Raw genomic sequence first — 20,196 nt, forward strand, 5'->3', positions numbered from 1 at the left:
CCCCATGTTGAGGGCATGCGACCTGGTACGGTTGAGGGTAGGAGCTCGCTCATCTCCACCCCCTTTCCTGACCTGCCGGGCTGTGCGCTCGGATAAGGCTCTGGTATGGATTTTGGGGCGACCCCCATGCCATTTTTTCGGTGTGTGGGTTCCCCTTATTCAGATGATTTCCTGGGAACTTACCTGCTATTCACACTGGGTGCCAGGTTTTTAGGCACCCTAAAACGTGAGTTTAATTGTTCTGTTTTGTTTTTTTGCTGAAATACATCAGGAATACCTATCTCAAACAACGCCAGTCTATAGAGGATCCACGGGGGGCTGCCCCACATGTGTGTTTGACCAAACTAGCAATAGTTGGTCCATTTTGAGGGGTGAGTTCACATCTATGTGGGGGCACCGTCTTCTGAGCACATATCAAGCATGGAATTCCGCATCTACTTTGTTGAGCACAAGCACTTTATTTGGGTCTTGGAATCTTTATTGTTTAAGTTTTTGAAGTTTGTTATAAACACTTTTCTATGGGACTTTTTAGCAACCTTGTTTTTCAGGTCACCATTATAATGTGGTTTATGTATATTTAATACCTGTGGCACACAGCGCACGGTTCATTTTTCATTTATTTTCTTTTTGTATTATTTTGCATTGCAAAGTTTTTATTCACTGCAGCTGCCAATTAATCTGGTATGACTATATTTACATTAGCACTTAGTTTTCTTTGACGCTTTGTTTTTTTTTCAATCAAATTTCAAAGCTATGACTGGAAGTTATGGGAAATCTCTCCAATAGAAATAGAGACAGTAATAATAACACATCACAGGCTCTAACTCTTCCTTACTCTACCCAAAGCTATAGAAATGTTTTGGTTTTGGTTACATCACTTAATTATTGATGGGCATGTGACGGAGTTAAAAAAGGTTATATTGTAGGTGGTACTTTAACCACCTCAAGTCTGGACATTTTCAGCACTGTCGCACATTGAATGACAATTAAGCCTGGTACACACTAATCATTATTTTTTGTTCAAAGCTATGACAGGGGGACGGCAGCCTGCCAGAACACTCCTGATCGGGAACAAGTCAGCTGCTGGTTTTCCAGCATGCTCGTCCGACAGAAGCCGGCATCTGTCAGACCGGCTGACATACACATGGACTAAATGTCAGCCGGTTTTTATTGAATTCAAACTGGAACTGGGCATTAACTGCATGTGTGGAGAAAAGGAACAATCTTGCATTAGTCGAAGAAGCTGTCCAATGTGTTATCCTGCGATAATAACATACACTTTTTTTGTGAGGAGAGAGTAGGGAAAGATTGAAGCCTATATTACTTTTTTTTTTGTGTGTCTGTGTCTTGGGGGGATTCTTCCTCTTCTTTTTGTCCTGGTGACCACTAACACTAGGGACAAAAAGTGATATGAACGCTAAAATTAGCGTTCTGTTCTAGGGACAACTGTCCCTAGAACAGGAGAAGGGAAACCTTACAATGGGGACACATGTTCCACTTAGAACTAAGAGAGGATGACACCTTAACATTTCCTCTAACTTCCTTTTGTGTCACTGGGACAGAACGTGTCACACAGGGGCAGACTGACCATTGGGTACTCAGGCACTGCCCAAGGGCCCCGTGCGACTAGGGGGCCCCATCAGAGTTGCCAGCCTCAGTAAAACCAGGGACAGTATGTAAAAATCTGTGTTTTTTTTACATCTGTCTCTGAAATGTCCCTTACCGACATCCTTTTGGTCTAAAAATCCTGAGATTATAGCTGCCCCACCTCCCCAGTACCTTCTCAGCCAATAGAAACATGTCTGTGTATACTGTGTGATTGTATACTGTGTGTGTGTATACTGTGTGGCCCCATAATCTCGGATTGCCTGGGGGCTCCATAATCTCCTATTGCCCGGGGGCCCCATGAGTTATCAGCCCGCCCCTGGTGTCACATGAACATCCATACATAAGGGTAACACATTTATTTATTGCCTATAATGGAAATCAAAGTCCTCCCTCTGATAATGCCTTCATCTTTTTTTCTCCCAAGATGAAAGTATATGGCCTGGAGCCGAGTGAAACTAGGAGGAGGGCCAGCATGACTGGGGCCTGCAGAGGAGATGGAGTATTCGTGATGCAGTCTGCTTAGCAGATTGAAGAGTTCAAGGCAGAGGGTGTGTCTGGTAGTGAGTAGAGAGGGGGGATCGTCAGAGCTCATCACATCATCAGACAGTTTTCTCCCATCCTCCTTCATTTGTTTTAGTTTGGGGGAGCCTCCTACCTTCTGAAGGTGCTGGGACATTTGTAGTGAGTTTTCAGGTTTTATGTTGTTAGCTTGCCATTCAATTTCTTGGTCCTTTTATTTTCTTGTCATAGCAGCAGACAGTGGGTCTATTGGGTCTTTCAAGGCGGTGCTGGGTAAATAATTGCGGAAAATTGTGGGCTGGGCCCATCTGAGGTATTGGTGTCCCCTCCCAACCGTGAAAAATTGTGGGTTGGGCCCATCTGAGGTATGGGTGTCCTTTCCCAACCGTGGACAATTGTGTGTTAGGCCCATCTGAGGTATGGGTGTCCCTTCCTAACTATACGGTGGTAACATCAGGGTATTAATTAGGTTGTATCTGGTAGTATGTAAGTGGTTAATTGTCCCGGAGTCAGTGTAGTTGTGGCTGAGGGCCTTTGCATGGGTGGCAGATACGACCGGTTAATCGTGAACATATAAGCCTTCAAAGACCTTAGAATGGGCGTAAGCTAAGGTTGGTTTATTTTTTTATGCATTCACTGTATTGTATGATTTGAACTTGTTTTCTTGTTAATGTTGTATTTAATGGTTTGATAATCGGAGCCTCTGTATTCTGCAGGTCCCTCACTCATGAAGCCATTTTTGTTCAGGCATCATCCAAAGTCAGCATTTGCTTCCTGGACTGAGTTTCTGGCTCAGAGATGACAAAGCAATATACATACAGTGCCTGTACAGTTCTTGATTGTGTCCTATATGTGTGCAAAAGATCAGCCTGCACTGCAGCCTTTCACCTTGTGACTTACTCAAACTTAAACGATAAGTTCACTTTAAATAAAAAATAAATGCCCATTTTTTCGACCAGGTAAAAAAAATGTGAATTTATTATTTTTAGTTGCAGGAGCCTGTAAAGCATGGCACCAGCGATCAGCCGATCACTGCGCAGGACAGATCAGACACCTAACTGCCATTTTTGACACTTTTTTGGGAACCGGTGACATTATTACAGTAATCAGTGCTAAAAATATGCACTGTTATTGTACTAATGACACCTGGCAGGGAAGGGGTTAACATCAGGGGCGATCAAGGGTTTAAATGTGTCCCCTCACTGTGTGTTCAAACTGTATGGGGGACTGAGTCACTGGGGGGAAACACACACTTTGCCTGCAGTTAAAGTGATTGTAAAGTCTTGTTTTTTTCTCAATAAAAATAACAAACATGGTATACTTACCTGCTATGTTGCAGTGGATTTGCAAAGAGCAGCCCGAATCCTCTTCTTCTCTGGTCCCTCTTCTGTGATCCTGGTCCCTCCCCCCGTTGAGTGTCCCAACAGCAAGCAGCTTGCTATGGGGGCATCCGAGCCAAATCATAGCTCCATGAGTCCAGTCAGACACAGAGCTGCATCCCGGCCCTGCCCCCTCTCTCTCCTGATTGGCTGACTGACTTTGATTGACAGCAGCGGGAGCCAATGGCACCGCTGTGGTGTCTCAGTCAATCAGGAGGGAGAGTCTCGGACGACCGACACACTCGTGGACATCACTGGACAGAGATGGGGCTCAGGTAAGTATTGGGGGGGCTGAGGGGGCTGCAGCACACAGACATACATACATAGGCACACATAGAATGCATTAACATAAAAAAACTTAAAAAACATACATAAACATAAAAAACTTCTGACAATACATCTCCTTTAAGAAACCTCGTTATAGAAAAAATCCATTTGAATGTGACCAACTACTACTACCAACTTACTACAAAGTTAAGCTAGGTAAACACGGGAAGTTTTTTTTTCATTCAACTCGGTGGGTTGAATGAAAAAAAACTGAGAGGTCCCCTTCCTAACTAAGCGATGTTAGTGTGGCAATCTCCTCCACTGTGCTATTGTGTTCTGAAAAAGGGGACTGCCCTTTCCCTGCTAGAACACACTGATCAGTGCTCGCAGTCATTGGCTGTCAGCACTGATCAGATGCTGGTTTTCCAGCATGCTCATTTGACAGCAGTCGTTAGAACGGCTTCTATTGAATAGGCTGCTGTACACATGGCCGAATGTCAACTGGTTTCTGTTGAACCAGCCTATATTTGGCCCATGTGTACAAGCCTTTACAATGTTGCAGTCTAAATACTGGGAAACAGGGAACACGGGAGGTGCATCCTTCTGTCTATAGCAAACTGTTGTCATCATCTCATCCTAGGCAAAGCTCCTTGTCTGGAGCTCAAGGAATTCTTTTTAATGAGGATAGGTGGAGCTTTATTGAAAAGTAATACTGTTGCTGAGCTTTTCATACGTCCATAGTAACTACAGGGGGTAATTCACTCAGCACAGGTGCCCATCTCAGAATGCCCTTCATTTTTCTCAATGATTACACAGCATTCTCTGAGTGGATGAGGTGGGACAGTGATTTCACAATCCCTGCCCTATTTAATCAGAGAATGCCTTGCTTTATCTGTAAATGGCGCTCTTGTCAAGTGAGCATCCCCCTGTGGTTATTATGCAGCAAGGCACAGGACCCAGAAGAGAGAAGTGATCTCTGTAGCAGCAGTGACTACTAAAGTGATTCTTAACTTCCACATTGGTCCAACCGGTATGGCATATGCATACTTACATTGGACCAATGTCAAGGTGTTCCTAATGCTTATGATGGATTGTGTATAGCTCATTCAGGTGATCACCTGTTTAACATTTCTAACTATACAAGATAAAGCAGACAATAATTGGCAAGATGCATTTCTGTGCAAGAAAAATCCTTAAAATAGAATTCTAGCCTAACTAACTTAAAATTTTAAAAATGTTTCCTGGAAGAATGTATATATGGGGCTGCCATTGCTGAATTGTTTATGGAAATACAACAAACTCAAAAAAGCTAATATAAAACTGCTGGGTCCTCCTAATATTAGGATTTCCGAGTGTATCATAAACCAATTCCAATAACAATCTTAATGCACCTATTGCATACATGGACTCTTCATGCCAACATCTCTGTGTTTCAACCAGTGTAATGTGGTTGCATAGGAGATTCTATTTAAGGCTGAAAATCACTACTTCAGTAAAACAGTACAGAACACTTGCAATAATTCTCATAGACAGCACCCTCTGCAGTAAAGTCCAGGATAGCTCTGGTAAAACTGGTGAACAGCTGGAGGGATCTAAAGTCCTGAAGTACTCAGGTAACAATAGGGGCGTGGGGCATCCCACAGTAGCTGGCTCTTTTGGAGAAGACTTGAGCTGTTTCAGCTGAGCTTTGATTTATCAAGTGTGGCCTCTCTGAGCTGCTGAGTGAGGGAAGCATAGGGGTTGTGGGAAAATGAGTTAGGGGGGCCTGCGTCTGCATCTAAGCACCACAGCAAACCTGGTAAAATAGTCCACTATGACTAGAATTTGATGGTATCTGCCTTTTGACGTGTTCAGTGTAAGAAAGGCAATCGTCAGTACTTCCAGTGGGGCAGACTTGTGTCAAGTTAGAGTTGAAATTGGGAATTCAGCACCCTTTGACAAGAAACATCACACAGTGTCAGAATATATGTTGAACCAACTGGAACAGACCCACATACTTGAACCAGGTGAATATTTTGTGGATACCCCAGTGTTTCACTTCCATGTGGATTCTCTCTGCCACAAAGAAGACCTGGATCATTCACAGTAGAACCTGCCAGGTCACTAATGAATCATTGAATCATGAGGGAACATTTTTCTGTGGTACAGTATACCATCTCTCAGGACAGGATGGCAACACTTACTCGCCAGTTTGTTGGTTTCTGGTAGCAGCTTTGAATTTTCTCTAGGACTGGGCCACAACCATAACCATATTCCCTATATTAGGAGGCAACCACTGGATCCACTCTTTGTGTTTCTGCCCAGTTATACTCTTCCAGTGAAAATTCACCTGCTTTTAGGCCTTCCTTTGGTCAAGTCAGGGATTCTGTGACTCAATCAGGGTAATGTGGCTGCATAGCAGAGTCTCTATAAAACTCTATAACAACAGAGAGTTGGGCTGAGAATTATTACTTCAGTAAAACTGTTATTTGCATTTGTCCTCATAGACAATGGCCCTCACAGTGAAGTCCAGGGTAGCTCTGGTAACACAGGTGAACAACTGGAGGAATCCAAGGACAACGCATTACCTCACTGGATCTGGTATTAATCAGGGAGGGGATCCCCAAGGTAGCTGGGTCTTTTGGAGAAGCTGTGGGCTAATTGGCTCTGGCTCAGAATCATAATTGCCAGTTCTGACAGTGGAGGGCCTCTCACCTGGCTGCAGTTTACTTACCCAGCTACCGCTGCCTCACCGAGTGTGGCCTCTCAGACCTTCTGTGGGGGGAAAGCAAGAAAACATATCTTCACATGGGGTGTCTAGGACCCAGGGAGTTGTGGAAAAAAAAAGTAAAAGGGGCCCGCACCTGCATTGGGCCTCATGCACACTGGACATTATTAAAACACCAGTAGCTTTAGCTGTAGAATGCTGTGTTAAAAATGCAAGTTTTTTTGTGGTTTGCAGTGTTTATGCATTAGTGTTTTTTAGCCTTTTTTTTTTAGAATAACTATACTCGCACATAAGCTTATTGCTCAAAAAACTCTCATAAATGCAGAGTAGCCATGTTTTTTTGTGTTTTTCAGAGTTAAAGTGTTTTTAAAGCTGAGAAACTCCTCTTTAAACCCACTAGTTCTGGGGGTTTTTTCAGGCACAAAACACCCCTGCCAAAAACTGCTGATAACAACCTATGTGTGCATAGACAGATAGGATGACATGTTGGGGTGTTTACTGGCTGTAGCAAAAACGCCGGAAGCCAAAAACAGCAGCTATAAAAATGTCCAATGTGCATGAGGTCTTGTGAGTAGATGGGCACTCTGCTGCACATCCAATATATGCTTATGCTGGGGGGTCTGGGTGCATACTTTACCTCTCATCACCATAGAAACTACTTATATGTTTGGAGGAGCTGCCTTAGACCCCTTTCACACTGAGGCAGTTTTCAGGCATTTTAGCAATAAAAAAAGCACCTGAAAATTGCCTCTCATGCCTCCCCAGTGTGAAAGCCCGAGTGCTTTCACACTGGGGCGGTGCACTTGTGGGACGGGAGAAAAGTACTGCAAGCAGCATCTTTAGGCCGGTAAATACAGCACTACTAAACCACCCCTGTCCATTGGAATGAATGGGCAGCGCTTCTGAAGCACCTGAAAAGCGCTTCCGAAGCACCACAACATGGGCGCTTTTAACTTTTAACCCCTTTTTCGGGCCACTAGCGGGGGGTAAAACAGCAGTAAAGTGCCTCTAAAACTAGCGGCACTTTACTGCAAACTGACCCATCGCCCCAGTGTGAAAGGGGTCTTAGATACAAGCTAAGCTTGCCCTGAACAACACAAAGGGTTTGCAACTAGTCGGTATGTACAACCTTTCTACAGACTTTCAGTTTTGCATTGAGTGAACTTGCATGTTTGTGTCTATGCAGGAGGGAATGTGGTGCACTGCAGATACCAGCCTGGCTTGGGGTAAACAACGACTAACCAGGAAAATCCATTCCAGGTGATCAACTTTCCACCAGGAGGCTTGGCCAGGGAGCATCAGCTAGGGTTGTGTGGCTACAATAAAAATTGTCCCCAAACTGACTGTTAGTAGCTTCATTATTCTTTAATTCCTTCTGGCTTTAACCTGATGTACAAATGGGATTCATGGGAGCTAACATAAGTAACCTGTCAAAACAATCTTCTCTCTACAGGTTTAAATAAATCAACAAAAGATTTCAATTCATTTGCTCTACACATTTAATTGTACGAAAATACACATTTACTTTATAGAAGTTGCTACAGGTAATTAGCAACTTCCTTCACAAGGAGGAATGAGTATACACCTGTAATGCTGTCTACTAGCAGCCGCAGTGAACTTTGGAAGGTCTTTAAAACTTTTTCAGTGTTTGAGTAGAACTGAAAGTGCTTTGGTTTGTTAATTAAGTTTGAAGTATTGTAGTTTTTCCTGGAGACATACACACAGTGACACACCAGGGCTATCTGTTAAGCAATTTGTACCATTTGAATTCACCTAGTGGCTTCCACTTTGATTCTTGCACTTGAGTCCCTTTGAAATGCAAAGCTGTCTTTCAATGCAAATTGTATGCCTACTGGCCCAATAAAAGGCTTTAGACAGGGAGGTGCCTATCAAAGTGATAGCTAGTCAGCTGCCAAGGAAGGTGAAGGGAACAGCCGTGAACCAGGAAGAAGTGGAACAGAGTTGAAGAAAACTCCAGGAGAGAAGAGACAGCTGGCCAAGCAAACACATTATGGCAGTGGACCCATTGGGAAAAATTTATGTGGGTTATCTTTTTGATAAGGAAACCAATATGTACCCCAATCCTGTAAGGCATCCTGGCCTGAACCTCAACCACCAAAACTATGTTCCAGCTCCAGCACAGTATTCAGATTTTGCGAGCTATCATCATGTTCCTGGAATTAACAGCGACCCACATCATGGGCAGTCTGCCGGCACCTGGGGTTCTCCCTATGCTCCAAGCAGAGAGGATTGGCACTCTTATCCACCAGGACCTGCTCCATCCTCAGCTAACCCAGGCCAGATTGGTTTCAGCCCTACAGATTTTAATCCTGTTCAGCCACCGGGCTCTGGACTCTTACCACCTTCCATTAACAGCTCAGTGCCACCCTTGTCTCCTAACTCTCAAAGGCGCAATCCTTATGACTGGATGAGGCGCAGTGGAGTACCAGTCAACAACCCTACCAGTGGTAAGTAGAATATAATACTGACTTTGGAAAAGAGCATACATTTTGGCATTGAGCATAGGTTTTCATGTTGTCTATCTATCAATAGGTCTTAAAGCGCTTACCGTTTTTTTTAAAAAATGTTATATTTAGCTAATCGGGTTGTTGTATTTCTTAGTGTGCCTATTACAATCTTGTACCATAGCAGGCTTAAAGGTTGCATCTTGCAGCCATTTCTTACATTATATTAGCAAGCCAGGTATACTCAATGGCAGTACCAAGGGGCAAGACTTTAGCATTGCTCATCATTTGCTCATCATTTATTAGCTTGTTTTTTCACCAGGGTGAAAATTTTTAGGAAAAATTGTTACCTAATGTGTTTACTATAATTATTTTTATTAGTATTGTTGACTTACATACTTATTTTTACTATTATGTTCACTTACATGCATTCTTAAAATTTTACACGTATAGATCTTACAACTCAATAGGTTTATTGTGTTAAACATGCATTAATAAATTCATGCAATAGTGTTTAGATGTATTTTAGACACGTGAGCGTGTCTCCACTGGATTAATTTGACAAAAAAATACCATGCAATAGACCAAAAAGTTACAGGCACTGCTTCTCTGAATGACGAAACCTATTTAGCATACAGGTATTTTTTTTAATTTGCAGATAGTTTTTTTCACATTGAACCTTATATAATGTTTATTAATGGAAAACAACTATAATTGCTGAGTTCTGGTCATGCTGTAATAAACAAACTGGGTAAAGGGCAATGCAGGCGCATGATTTCATTTTATACCTACTACAAGTTGATGCAACTCAGCAGGAAAGAGACATACCGGTAGCTTCCTATACAAAATTGCTATGAAAGGTAGCCATTTGTCACTGCGTTACAGCTGGCCATACATGAAGGGATATGATCATATGATAGGTTCAGAAATGAATCACGGATATTGCCCACATTCATCCACCTATTGTTACACGTTAGGGATTTTTATAGTTATAGCTTGCAAGATGGAACTTAAAATGTTCTATGGTTATAACTTGCAATGCGGCCCTGTTTTTAAAATATAAGCTCACAGTGAGATTATTGGAAAATTGCAGACATGGTTCAACCTTTTTTTCTCGTTAATTAAAACGACAAAATCTGCAGTTTTTTACTACAAATCTACAAATTTTCTCTTTAACGTACTAATAATTCTGCCGTAAAACCATAGAAAGAAACACAGATTAATATGAAGAGCAAGAATCATTTAATAAACCCTTTTTTGTTGGCTGTAGTCCCTCAGCAGACCCAAACAGTTTTTGGTCTAGTATAAATGGGATCAAGGCGTGATTAACCTCACTTTTCTATAGAGATTGTTGGGTCACCAATATCCAATATTCCCAATAAAATGCTTTACTAGGTCAGCAGACAGTAATATGATTAACAATGCTTTTCTATAGAGATTGTTGGGTCACCAATATCCAATATTCCTAATAAAATGCTTTACTTGGTCAGCAGACAGTAATATGATTAACCATGCTTTTCTATAGAGATTGTTGGGTCACTAATATCCAATATTCCCAATAAAATGCTTTACTTGGACATCAGACAGTAATACGTCAGGAGCATGTACACACGGTCAGAATACCGGATGAAAAATAGCGCTTTTGGCACAATCGTATGATAATAGGATCGTTATTACAGACCTTTCGAGAGGCGATCACAACAGTTCATCTGATATTATCCAATCGGACAAACAGGAAAAAATTTCTTGTACGATACCAGATCATACGATTTTCGTTTAATCAGTACAATTGTCGTCTAAAAAATACAATACAAATACACTACAATCACTTCCGATTTTTTTTATTCTGTCGTACAAGAATTTCCATTACTTTAGTAAACTCTTCAGGTTCGATATACGACTATCTTGCAAAAAAAAAAAAAAAAACAGACGATCTGTTGTCCGATTTTCGGATCGTGTACACGGGACATTAGGTGATCAAAAACAAATGAGCCCCTGGACACGAGGCACATACTGGATATAATAACAATTTGCTATCATATGCGTTAGTGGCTGGATTACCTTTACAACGTAAATTTTTTTTTTTTCTAGGCCCAGCCATGTCGAATAATCATCAGTATCGAGAGCTCAAATTTTAATTGTGTCTCTAAAATATTCTCACCCAAAAAAATTGTCAGAGGTTTATGCAAAGGAGGCAAAACTGTGAATTTTTCCACTGCTGATTTATTAGCAATGGTGTCGTAGATTTCAAACATAACAGCAACCTCTGCAGTGTCTTGCTGTGCACTACACTGTAATTATGACAGGTTTGCTTTATCTTTAAAGTCAATATTCTGTGGTGTATGAAATTTAAATATTTTACAATAACTAAAAAGCTAAAAGATATATTGTATGCAGCTAAAATAATCGTAGTTTATTGTATCTTAGTATCGTTCTAACTCTTGCTCAATTCTTCAACATATTTTTCTCAAGTTGTCTGTTCTATCAGCAAATATGAACTTCAACCCCGGTTTATAATGTTGTGTGTTACACATGGCCCATCTTGCGTTTTATTTACATTATGTATGCATACACAGATGCATATTCAATATCATGTCAACAGTCAAAAATACAAAACCAGTGGCAATCGTAAAAACATAGTGCCTAGCATTTTAAAATAATTATAAGGGACACTCTTGCTAAAGTGATAAAGATACTTTCCATTGTGGCAGATATATTTGTTCGGCACAAAAAAAAAACAACATTTTCGTTTCACATTTTAAAAATATTTTTTATGATTTTCATCATTATCAAACAAAAACAAGAAAATGTGGTATAAAAATTTTGTTATTAAGTATTCAAAAGCAAAGATATATTCTCACACCTTCAGGAGGTTTATTTATTTATTACAGGTACTTATATAGTGCCATAAATTTTTTCAGTGCTTTACATATTTATTAGACATGCACATCAGTCCCTGCCCTCGAGGAGCTTACAATCTAAGGTCCCTAACTCATATTCATACATACACACACTAGGGCCAATTTAGACGCCAGCCAATTAACCTAACAGCATGTCTTTGGAGTGTGGGAGAAAACCCACGCAGCCGCAGGAAGAGCATGCAAGCTCCATGCAGGTAGTGCCGTAATTGGAATACAAACCAACAGCCCTAGTGCTACTCGGTAGACGTGCTAACCACTTAGCCACTGTGCTGCCGTGTTTTAAAATGTAATATTTATACTAGTAGTAATAACAACAAAAGCTAGTGAGTATGGAATGTAAAATTAAAAAGTATTTTTTAACAGAATAAATGAAAATAACTAGATGATTAGTATTCAAATCCAGGCACAACCCTACATAACATTTATGATGTGGAAAATATAATATTTATATTTGTTTTCATGTTAAAAATCAAATATGATGTTCATTATTTTGTTTATTACAATAAACCTTTAGTGTGAAAAAAAATATTTATAATAGTAGTTGTAATACCAATAGCAAATAATAATACTTAGAAAAATAATAATAATACTTTGTACTATTGTTTTTACTATTAATATTATTAATATATATAAAAATTAGGGAAATAATCATTTCCGTTTGGGATTTAATAATTTCCCCTTTGGGGATAATAAAGTATTCAGATTCTGAATTATTATTATTATAGTTATTATGACAATAATACGAATTATTTTATTATTTTTACGATTGCATTTTTTATATTATACTTCTGTTGTAATTGATGAATATTGGTATAGAGTGTGCTTCTATTCTACAAATAAATAATCAAAGATGAAGGGTAACTCTAGAGTAGATCAAAATAATATACATTATTTTATTATAATACTTTTACTAGCTATCTCTAGTGGGAATCTTTGCAGTAAAAGTAAAATGGAACTGAAATGAAAGCTCCCACTTTTCATGTATGTAAAGTATTGCCGATCACTGTATATATTCAATCTGCAAACTATTCCACAATTTTGTGCATTCTATAATCATATGGGGCCACACTACCCCCCCCCCAAAAAAAATGCTGGTAGTCTTTGAAGCAAAGGAATATACACTATTAAATTTCCTACCACAAGCACACCAGCTTAGGTACAAACCCAAACCATCACAAGTATTGGCTATTTCCTGAAGGTCTTTTCTCAAGACCGAAAACCACAATTGTTTTAGGATCTAAAAGGTCTTGCAGCTCTAAATGCCCATTTTATTGGATATCGGTATTAAATAATATTATGGTATATCTATGTAGTTTAAATTAGTGCAAACAGGGTGAGCCACACCTGTAGGCATATAGAGGTATTATATACTCGAACATCTAGACCAGCTTTTATCAGACTGGTTTTCTTGGAACCCCAGGGTTTCCTCAGAATCATGGGAACAGCGGAGCGTCTGCTCTAATTTCTAACGCAGACCATGTTGGCTGTTTGCAGGGCAGATTTTTTATTTTTTTGCAATGACCACCTTTTGTAATGGCCATTTTCTCACCACTAATGTAACAGAGCAACCTTTCCACTGACAACAAGTGTAAGGTGGTCTTTGTCAAATTGACCACTAATGTGGTGTGGGATATGCACCATGAGCTGTAGATATAATCATTTTTAGCACGATTTTCTGGAGATCTGAACTTTAACTTAAGGGTTCCTTACTGTTGATAGAGTTGAGCAAGGCTGATCTGCTGGTTTATTTAATTATATAATAGTACACTTTTTATGAATGTAGCCATATTGGATAATTCTACGAGCAGGGCCCTCCTGTACCTTTTGTATTGAACTGTACTGTAATTGTGTTGTCCCCCTCTATACATTGTAAAGCGCTACGTAAACTGTTGGCGCTATATAAATCGTGTAAAATAATAATAATAATTCTCAGACAGAGCAGGGTTCCTAATTCAACATGTAAAAAAAAAAATCTAATTGGTAGCTTACCTCCTAATTAATTGTCTAGAGATAAATGTGTTTTCTGATTAAGATGTTTTACAATACTGTGATACTAGCTTTATATGTAACAAAATATCTCAGTTCATTGTTCATTGTTTAATGTGACTGCTAGTAGTAATATGATTATGTGCTCTTATTATGCATACACAGGCTATTTATCAATAGTGCATACTATGTATATGATAAAACATATCAGTCTTGGGAGGTCGTAATCTACTGAAGACACTAGGAACGGAAAGATTTAGGTATACCTATTCATGATATTAGTGATATGCATTAGGGTCCTATTTCAAAACTAATATATCTTCAGACTTTTTATTCTTGCCTGTTTGTTTTTCAGTTGTTGTCACAAAACTATTTATAGGTAATGTATGTATCAATGAGACCTTAAATGTATTGTCTCCGTTTTTGAAAGACTCTACAGTTTTAAGTGGCGGTCAACAATAGTTCTGTAAACAAAGTAAACTTAAAAGAGAAAGAAAGAAGTTTTGGATGAATTGTTTAGAGTACCAGTAATACAATCTAATTAAGACGTTTCTAGTGAATGGGTGGCACACTGTATCTATACAATTCTGAAACAAAAGTTTGTACCTTCCCAATTGTTTTATTCATTGTGTTGTACAACATTGATGGACAAATAGTACTAACAAAATTATGGCTACCCATTCACAATATTGTGATGGCTATGCAGGACTTTATGAGGCCATACGGTAAAGTAGCAAAGAGATATTTCTTGACTATTTGGTCAAATTGACTGATTTTGCAATCTTCTATTAAAACAGTAAAAATAGATTAAGCTGGTTACTACTTTGGTGGTCTTTTTTTCTTTAATTTGTGCATAGACCTACAGACCTATTATTGTATGCTCAAATAAGCCCAGAACCAGCCTTATTTAGGTAGAACAATATTGATGGGGTAGGAATCATTAATCTAGATCAGGGATATGCAATTAGTGGACCTCCAGCTGTTGCAAAACTACAAGTCCCATCATGCCTCTGCCTCTGGGTGTCATGCTTGTGGCTGTCTGAGTCTCCTTATGCCTCATGGGACTTCTAGTTCTGCAACAGCTGGAGGTCCGCTAATTGCATATCCCTGATCTAGATGAATGTACATGTACATGTACTCTAACTTTATCTGAAACACCATTTCCTAAACATTTATGCTAAGTACACACGATCCAAATATTCGGAAAAGTGTGTACCGCCACCTGTCTGACAGAAGCTGGTCTCACAACTGGCTTCTGCCAAACGGGCATGCTGGAAAACGAGCATCCGGCCAGCAGCCAATGTCTGTGAGCGCTGATCATTGTGTTTTGGAGGGTGAGGGGAGGGGGCTGGCCGCCCCCTTGTCAGAACACAATAGCACTGTGGGGGGAGATCCCCGCACTAACATCACATATTTAGTACGGCAGCCCCTCAGTTTTTTTTTCAGTTTAGCCCACTATGTTGAACCAAAAAAAACAAAACCTTAACATGTGTACTAGGCTTTAGTCATAGACTTAAAATAAGGGTTTGCAGAATGTTCACCCATGTAAAGACAATATTTCATAGACGAATGTGGGTAAAAAATTTATTTTGTAGAGCTGGAAATTTCAGTTACCAACAGTTTTCTCGCATGTCTATTTTGTTACTGAAATATAATTGAATATAAAATACATACTTACTTTCTGTACCTGTAAGCATGCTGACAATATGATCCCTTTTGAATTTTGTTGGAGGAGAAAAAAAAGCTACTATTTATAGAACAATCTTTCAATTGTAATAATTGTTATCCAAGGGATTGTCCAGAGGCCTGGACACTGGCTTTTGCTTATAGTAAAGCCTTAGTGCATTCTATTTGCTGTTGCATGCTCAATGTTGTAAAAAAAAATTCTAGATTCTATTTAATAAACTTATTAGGACCCATTTCTGAAGGATACATGGTGATGTAGGTTTTATTAGTTCTATTCTATTAAAATAACTAATAAAGCAAAAGTACCTGGGGTACCTTATATTGTTACAAATAAATATGAGCTTACTTGATGCATTTGGGGGAAAAAAATAGAAAAACTAATTAGAAAAGGCATTAGAAAAATGTACCGTAGGTAGATATGGCGCTCCCTTCTGTATACTCAAAAACATTATATGTTTAGAGGGATCTATTATCTATAAAGTGGCAAGGTTGCTTTTATCAAAAATGTGAACAGTATCCTGTCCACTAAGGATAAATAAATAAAAAAAATAAAAAATATAAATGAATAAATAAATATATCCTAGTGAGCTCAAACCCTTGTGTGACCCTGTAAGTTGCAATAGAGTAAACTCTATTGCAACTTACAGGGTCACACAAGGGTTTGAGCTCACTAGGATATATTTATTTATTCATTTATATTTTTTATTTTTTTATATACAGAAGGGAGTGCCATATCTACCTACATTTTTCTAACGCTTTACTCCAACCAAATCGGTTGGAAATATTTGGTAGAGGCAGCAGCCGTTCATTTATATATATATACACACATATCCTTTCCATAGCGCAAACCTATTATTTCCCTTTTCTAATTAGAAAAGGCAGCAATTTCATTCTGATTTTGCTTATTTAAATATATAGATTAGTTAAAATGATTATTAAGATTATTTAATTTAGTTAAGTAAATTGTTTTGGATCCTTAAATATTAACTTAACAAGAAAAATAAATATGTATTGAGAAAGACTAGAAAATATGTTTTCCATATACAAATACTCCATGGGAGTTTGCTAGATTTGGTTTGGATTTGTCTCTTACTATTTATTAATATTTATAACTTTTTATTTTCAAATGTTATTACAGTTTGACTAAATCAAATATTGTATTTCCTATTGGTTATAAGCTCTAATTTATAAGCCCTAATTTACTGTCATACCATCCTTTTAGATTATTATGAATGTATTTTGCCCCATCATAAAGTTAATAGGGTATTCATAATTACTGCCTCCTACTCCTACTACTGGCTTTAACATTGTGTCAAAGTAAGAAATATAATATTAACTAACGCCAGCATAAACTGAGCTTTTTTCTTTTATATAGACATTACATTCTAAGTTAATTTATTTAGGGGAAATTCTATTTATTCAATTATTTCTTGTGTTTGGTTGGTTCAAATAATTTTTCTGGGTCAGTGAACATAGTTTTAATGTAATGTAGAACCTGGTATACACCAAAGATTGCTGGATAGTCAATGGTTGATATTATTGTTGAGGGCTATGGTCTGTAAATTCTACTCTAGATCAGGCTTTCTCAACCTTTTCAACTCAGAGGAACCCTTGAAATATTTCTCTGGTTTCGGGGAAACCCCTGCTAAAAATTAGAAACCTACAACTCAGGATACATTAGAGTGATGTTCAGTGGGAAGAATGGTCCTTACACTTGTGGTCATTGGGAAGAATTACCCCCTTACAGATAGCTAAAAAGATCAATGGTGTCAGTGGGAACTTATGTGAGAGGCAGAAATTGCCCAATGCTGAAGGAACCCCTAGCATCTTCTGGAGGAACCCTAGGGTTCCACAGAACCCTGGTTGAGAATCACTGCTCTAGATGTTTAGGGTTTTATCCTTTATCATCAAAAACATTTTGTTCTACATGTAAAACCTGTTGATAGAAGATGGCACCCCTGCAAAAAAACATTCACAACAATGTACTTTTCATTCACTGCAGTCTCATTACTTCACCCCTATGGAAGATGAGTTTTGATGGAAACTGCACTGATGATGCAACATGCAAGATTTTCTTTTTTTTACACACCGCACCAAAACACAGATTGAAAGTCAATTCTGCTTTGCAGATAGTCAGTATTAAAAATTGCCCCACCAGATCAATATATAATTGAAAGAAATATATGTGATAAAGAGTCTACAGCAAACAACAAAAGAAACCTCATAGATCCCTCCATCGCATGCACGCTTATTGTATTTTTACAGCCAGCCAGCTCCCTCAGCTGTCAAAATACCCAAACAGTGACTGCATCTGATTGGATGTAGTCACTGTTTGGCTGACAATTTTTCTCCTGGTTCCCTCGACAAAAGTAAATTGAAAACTCAACAACCTTTGTCAAGCAAGGTGGTGCAGATATGGCCACCAACAGCTTGAATCTCAGCCAACTCGGCAGGAATCAGGCAACATTTGAGCCATCTGTGGCAGCCTTAAGACTGAATAATTAACCAAGGGGTGGGGGGGGGGGGGAGCTACACATTAATGGTCCAATTCCATTTAGAGCGCAAAATCCAAATAATGCTGGGGATGAGGTGGGGGGCATGAGCACGGACAAGACACCACTGTAGTGACGATGTCATATGGGACCAATAAAGACAGATTTTGTAACCTGTATATTGTAAATATGTCCCTGTGCTGCTCCAATCTTTTCAAATGGATATAGCCTAAAGAAAAACCGCTCTCACCCCCTGTTTAATTACCAACTCAAAATCAATATGTGTAATACAATGGTGTTGCGCTTTTCTCTAATTACTGAGGTTGATTTACTAAAACTGGTGCAGCTCTGAACAGCTTCCAGGTTTTTTTGTCAGACCTTAAGTGAACAAGCTGAAGTTAATAGCTGATTGGCAACTAGGCACAGCTTCACCAGATTCTGCACTCTCCAGTTTTAGTAAATCAACCCCGCAGTGATATAAAATAAACAAAAAGAATAAAAAAAAATATTATATGTGCAAAATGCATATTTTTTTCTATATACATTTTTACATTTTCTATATATATTTCACTATTTATGAAGTATCAAACACATAAAAATCAGAACATCTAAAATTATTTCAGTCCAAAACTCCTTATATAAAGCAACATCAAGTGTGACCCTAAAATGAATTTCCTACGCTGCTACTGTGGATGATAATGGACAGCTATATTAGACCTCTTATTTTGTGTGAGGTCCACCCATGAAGATGAGGGTACACCTGGTTGGAAGTTTGTGCACCTGTTAAATACTTTTTTTTTTTTTTTTTTTATTCACACTGGTGAATGTGCAAAGTAATTAAAATATTTGTGGATGTGCATGATAATTTGTCACTTTAGATATTACTTTGCATAAGGAGTTTGGGACTAAAATAATTTTAAATATACTGATTTTTATGTGTATGACACTTGGTAAATAGTGGAGTTTATATAGATTTTTTTTCTGTAATGTGCATATATAATATTTTTTCAGTTTTTTTTTTTTAGTTTGCTTTTTTTTTTTGTAACAGTGATTAGAGAAACACTATTTTATAACACAGTTTTTGTAACCTGCCTGATAAATAGTCCCCCGACTGCAGCCGGTAGTTGTCATTGTTGATGACTCAGACATGAGATTATCACACGATCTGTCCTAGAAACAATGTCATCCCATTCCTAGTAGTAGCCTAAAGGGTATGGAAACTTTCAAACAAAGTTCTGTAGCATTTTTTTCTCCCACACCCTTGAGCAGGACTAGCCCGCTTTCCTGAGCTCAAAGATCCATACCTACTGAGTTCTCACTGCTAAGTTCCACTGCAATGCTTACATGCAGGATTCTTCATTCTGATATCCATGCATGTGCAGTAGAACCCCATAGACTTCTCTTTCTTCCCAGCACAATTTGGACAGTTTGGTCAGGGACCATATACATACATATTATGATATTGTTAGCTCATAACTGAGTGTTCACGATAATATAATACAATATAATACAATGCACTTACTTCCACACCTTTTGAAAGTGCCAACTCAGGACAAAAAAACAGCAACTTGCTTTATACAGATTTCCTCATATATAGTTATAAGCTGGCACACATTAGCTCAGTAGTATGGAGGCTGATAGGCAAGAGGTTTGTTTATTTAAATTCTTAAGTACTCTATAGTCAAAGCATTGATTTTGCCCTATGTGAGTGGTTCAATTAAGACTGAAAAATGACTGTATGTCTTTTCGCACTTCCATAGCTTGCTACTGGTGGCGGCCCATCCATTAGGGGTACACGGGCACCGCCCCCCTATCCATGCGTCCGGCCCCCTGATCTACACACAGGGCATACAGGACTATGGACTCCAATGGCTGGGGTGTGTTTTTTTAAAGCAAGTGATTAGAGCCAGAGACTCTAAAAGGCTTCAAAAAAGGGTGGTCAGTAGTTGTGTGACAATAGCGAATGAATATTCGCTATTTTCACACTGATCCTCCCGGACAATCAGGAAGCGGGTCATGAGACCCGTCACCTAAAGGGAGATGTAATCTGATTGGCCACTAGGAGGAGGGGCTGGGGAACCGAGACCCACCCACAGCCTGGAAAGAAGCCCCCGCCAGGAGCGCTGCCAGCAAGATGGGGTAAGTGCTGCCCATGACTTGCTGACT

General features: G+C 39.0%; 1 protein-coding gene across 1 annotated transcript in view; it reads left to right on the forward strand.

Annotated features, from left to right (window-relative positions):
* Positions 1-8,350: 8,350 nt before the first annotated feature.
* The window catches only part of CDX1 (caudal type homeobox 1), a 41,777-nt gene continuing 29,931 nt past the window's right edge, over positions 8,351-20,196 (forward strand). The window contains exon 1 of the mRNA XM_077474334.1: positions 8,351-8,948. Within this exon, the coding sequence (XP_077330460.1) occupies positions 8,492-8,948 (457 nt within the window). The 5' untranslated portion in view covers positions 8,351-8,491. The remainder of the gene's footprint in view (positions 8,949-20,196) is intronic.

The sequence above is a fragment of the Lithobates pipiens genome, unplaced genomic scaffold (genome assembly GCF_037356315.1).
Source record: "Lithobates pipiens isolate NorthernLeopardFrog02 unplaced genomic scaffold, aLitPip1_a1.2 Scaffold_8, whole genome shotgun sequence".
Lineage (NCBI taxonomy): Eukaryota > Metazoa > Chordata > Amphibia > Anura > Ranidae > Lithobates > Lithobates pipiens.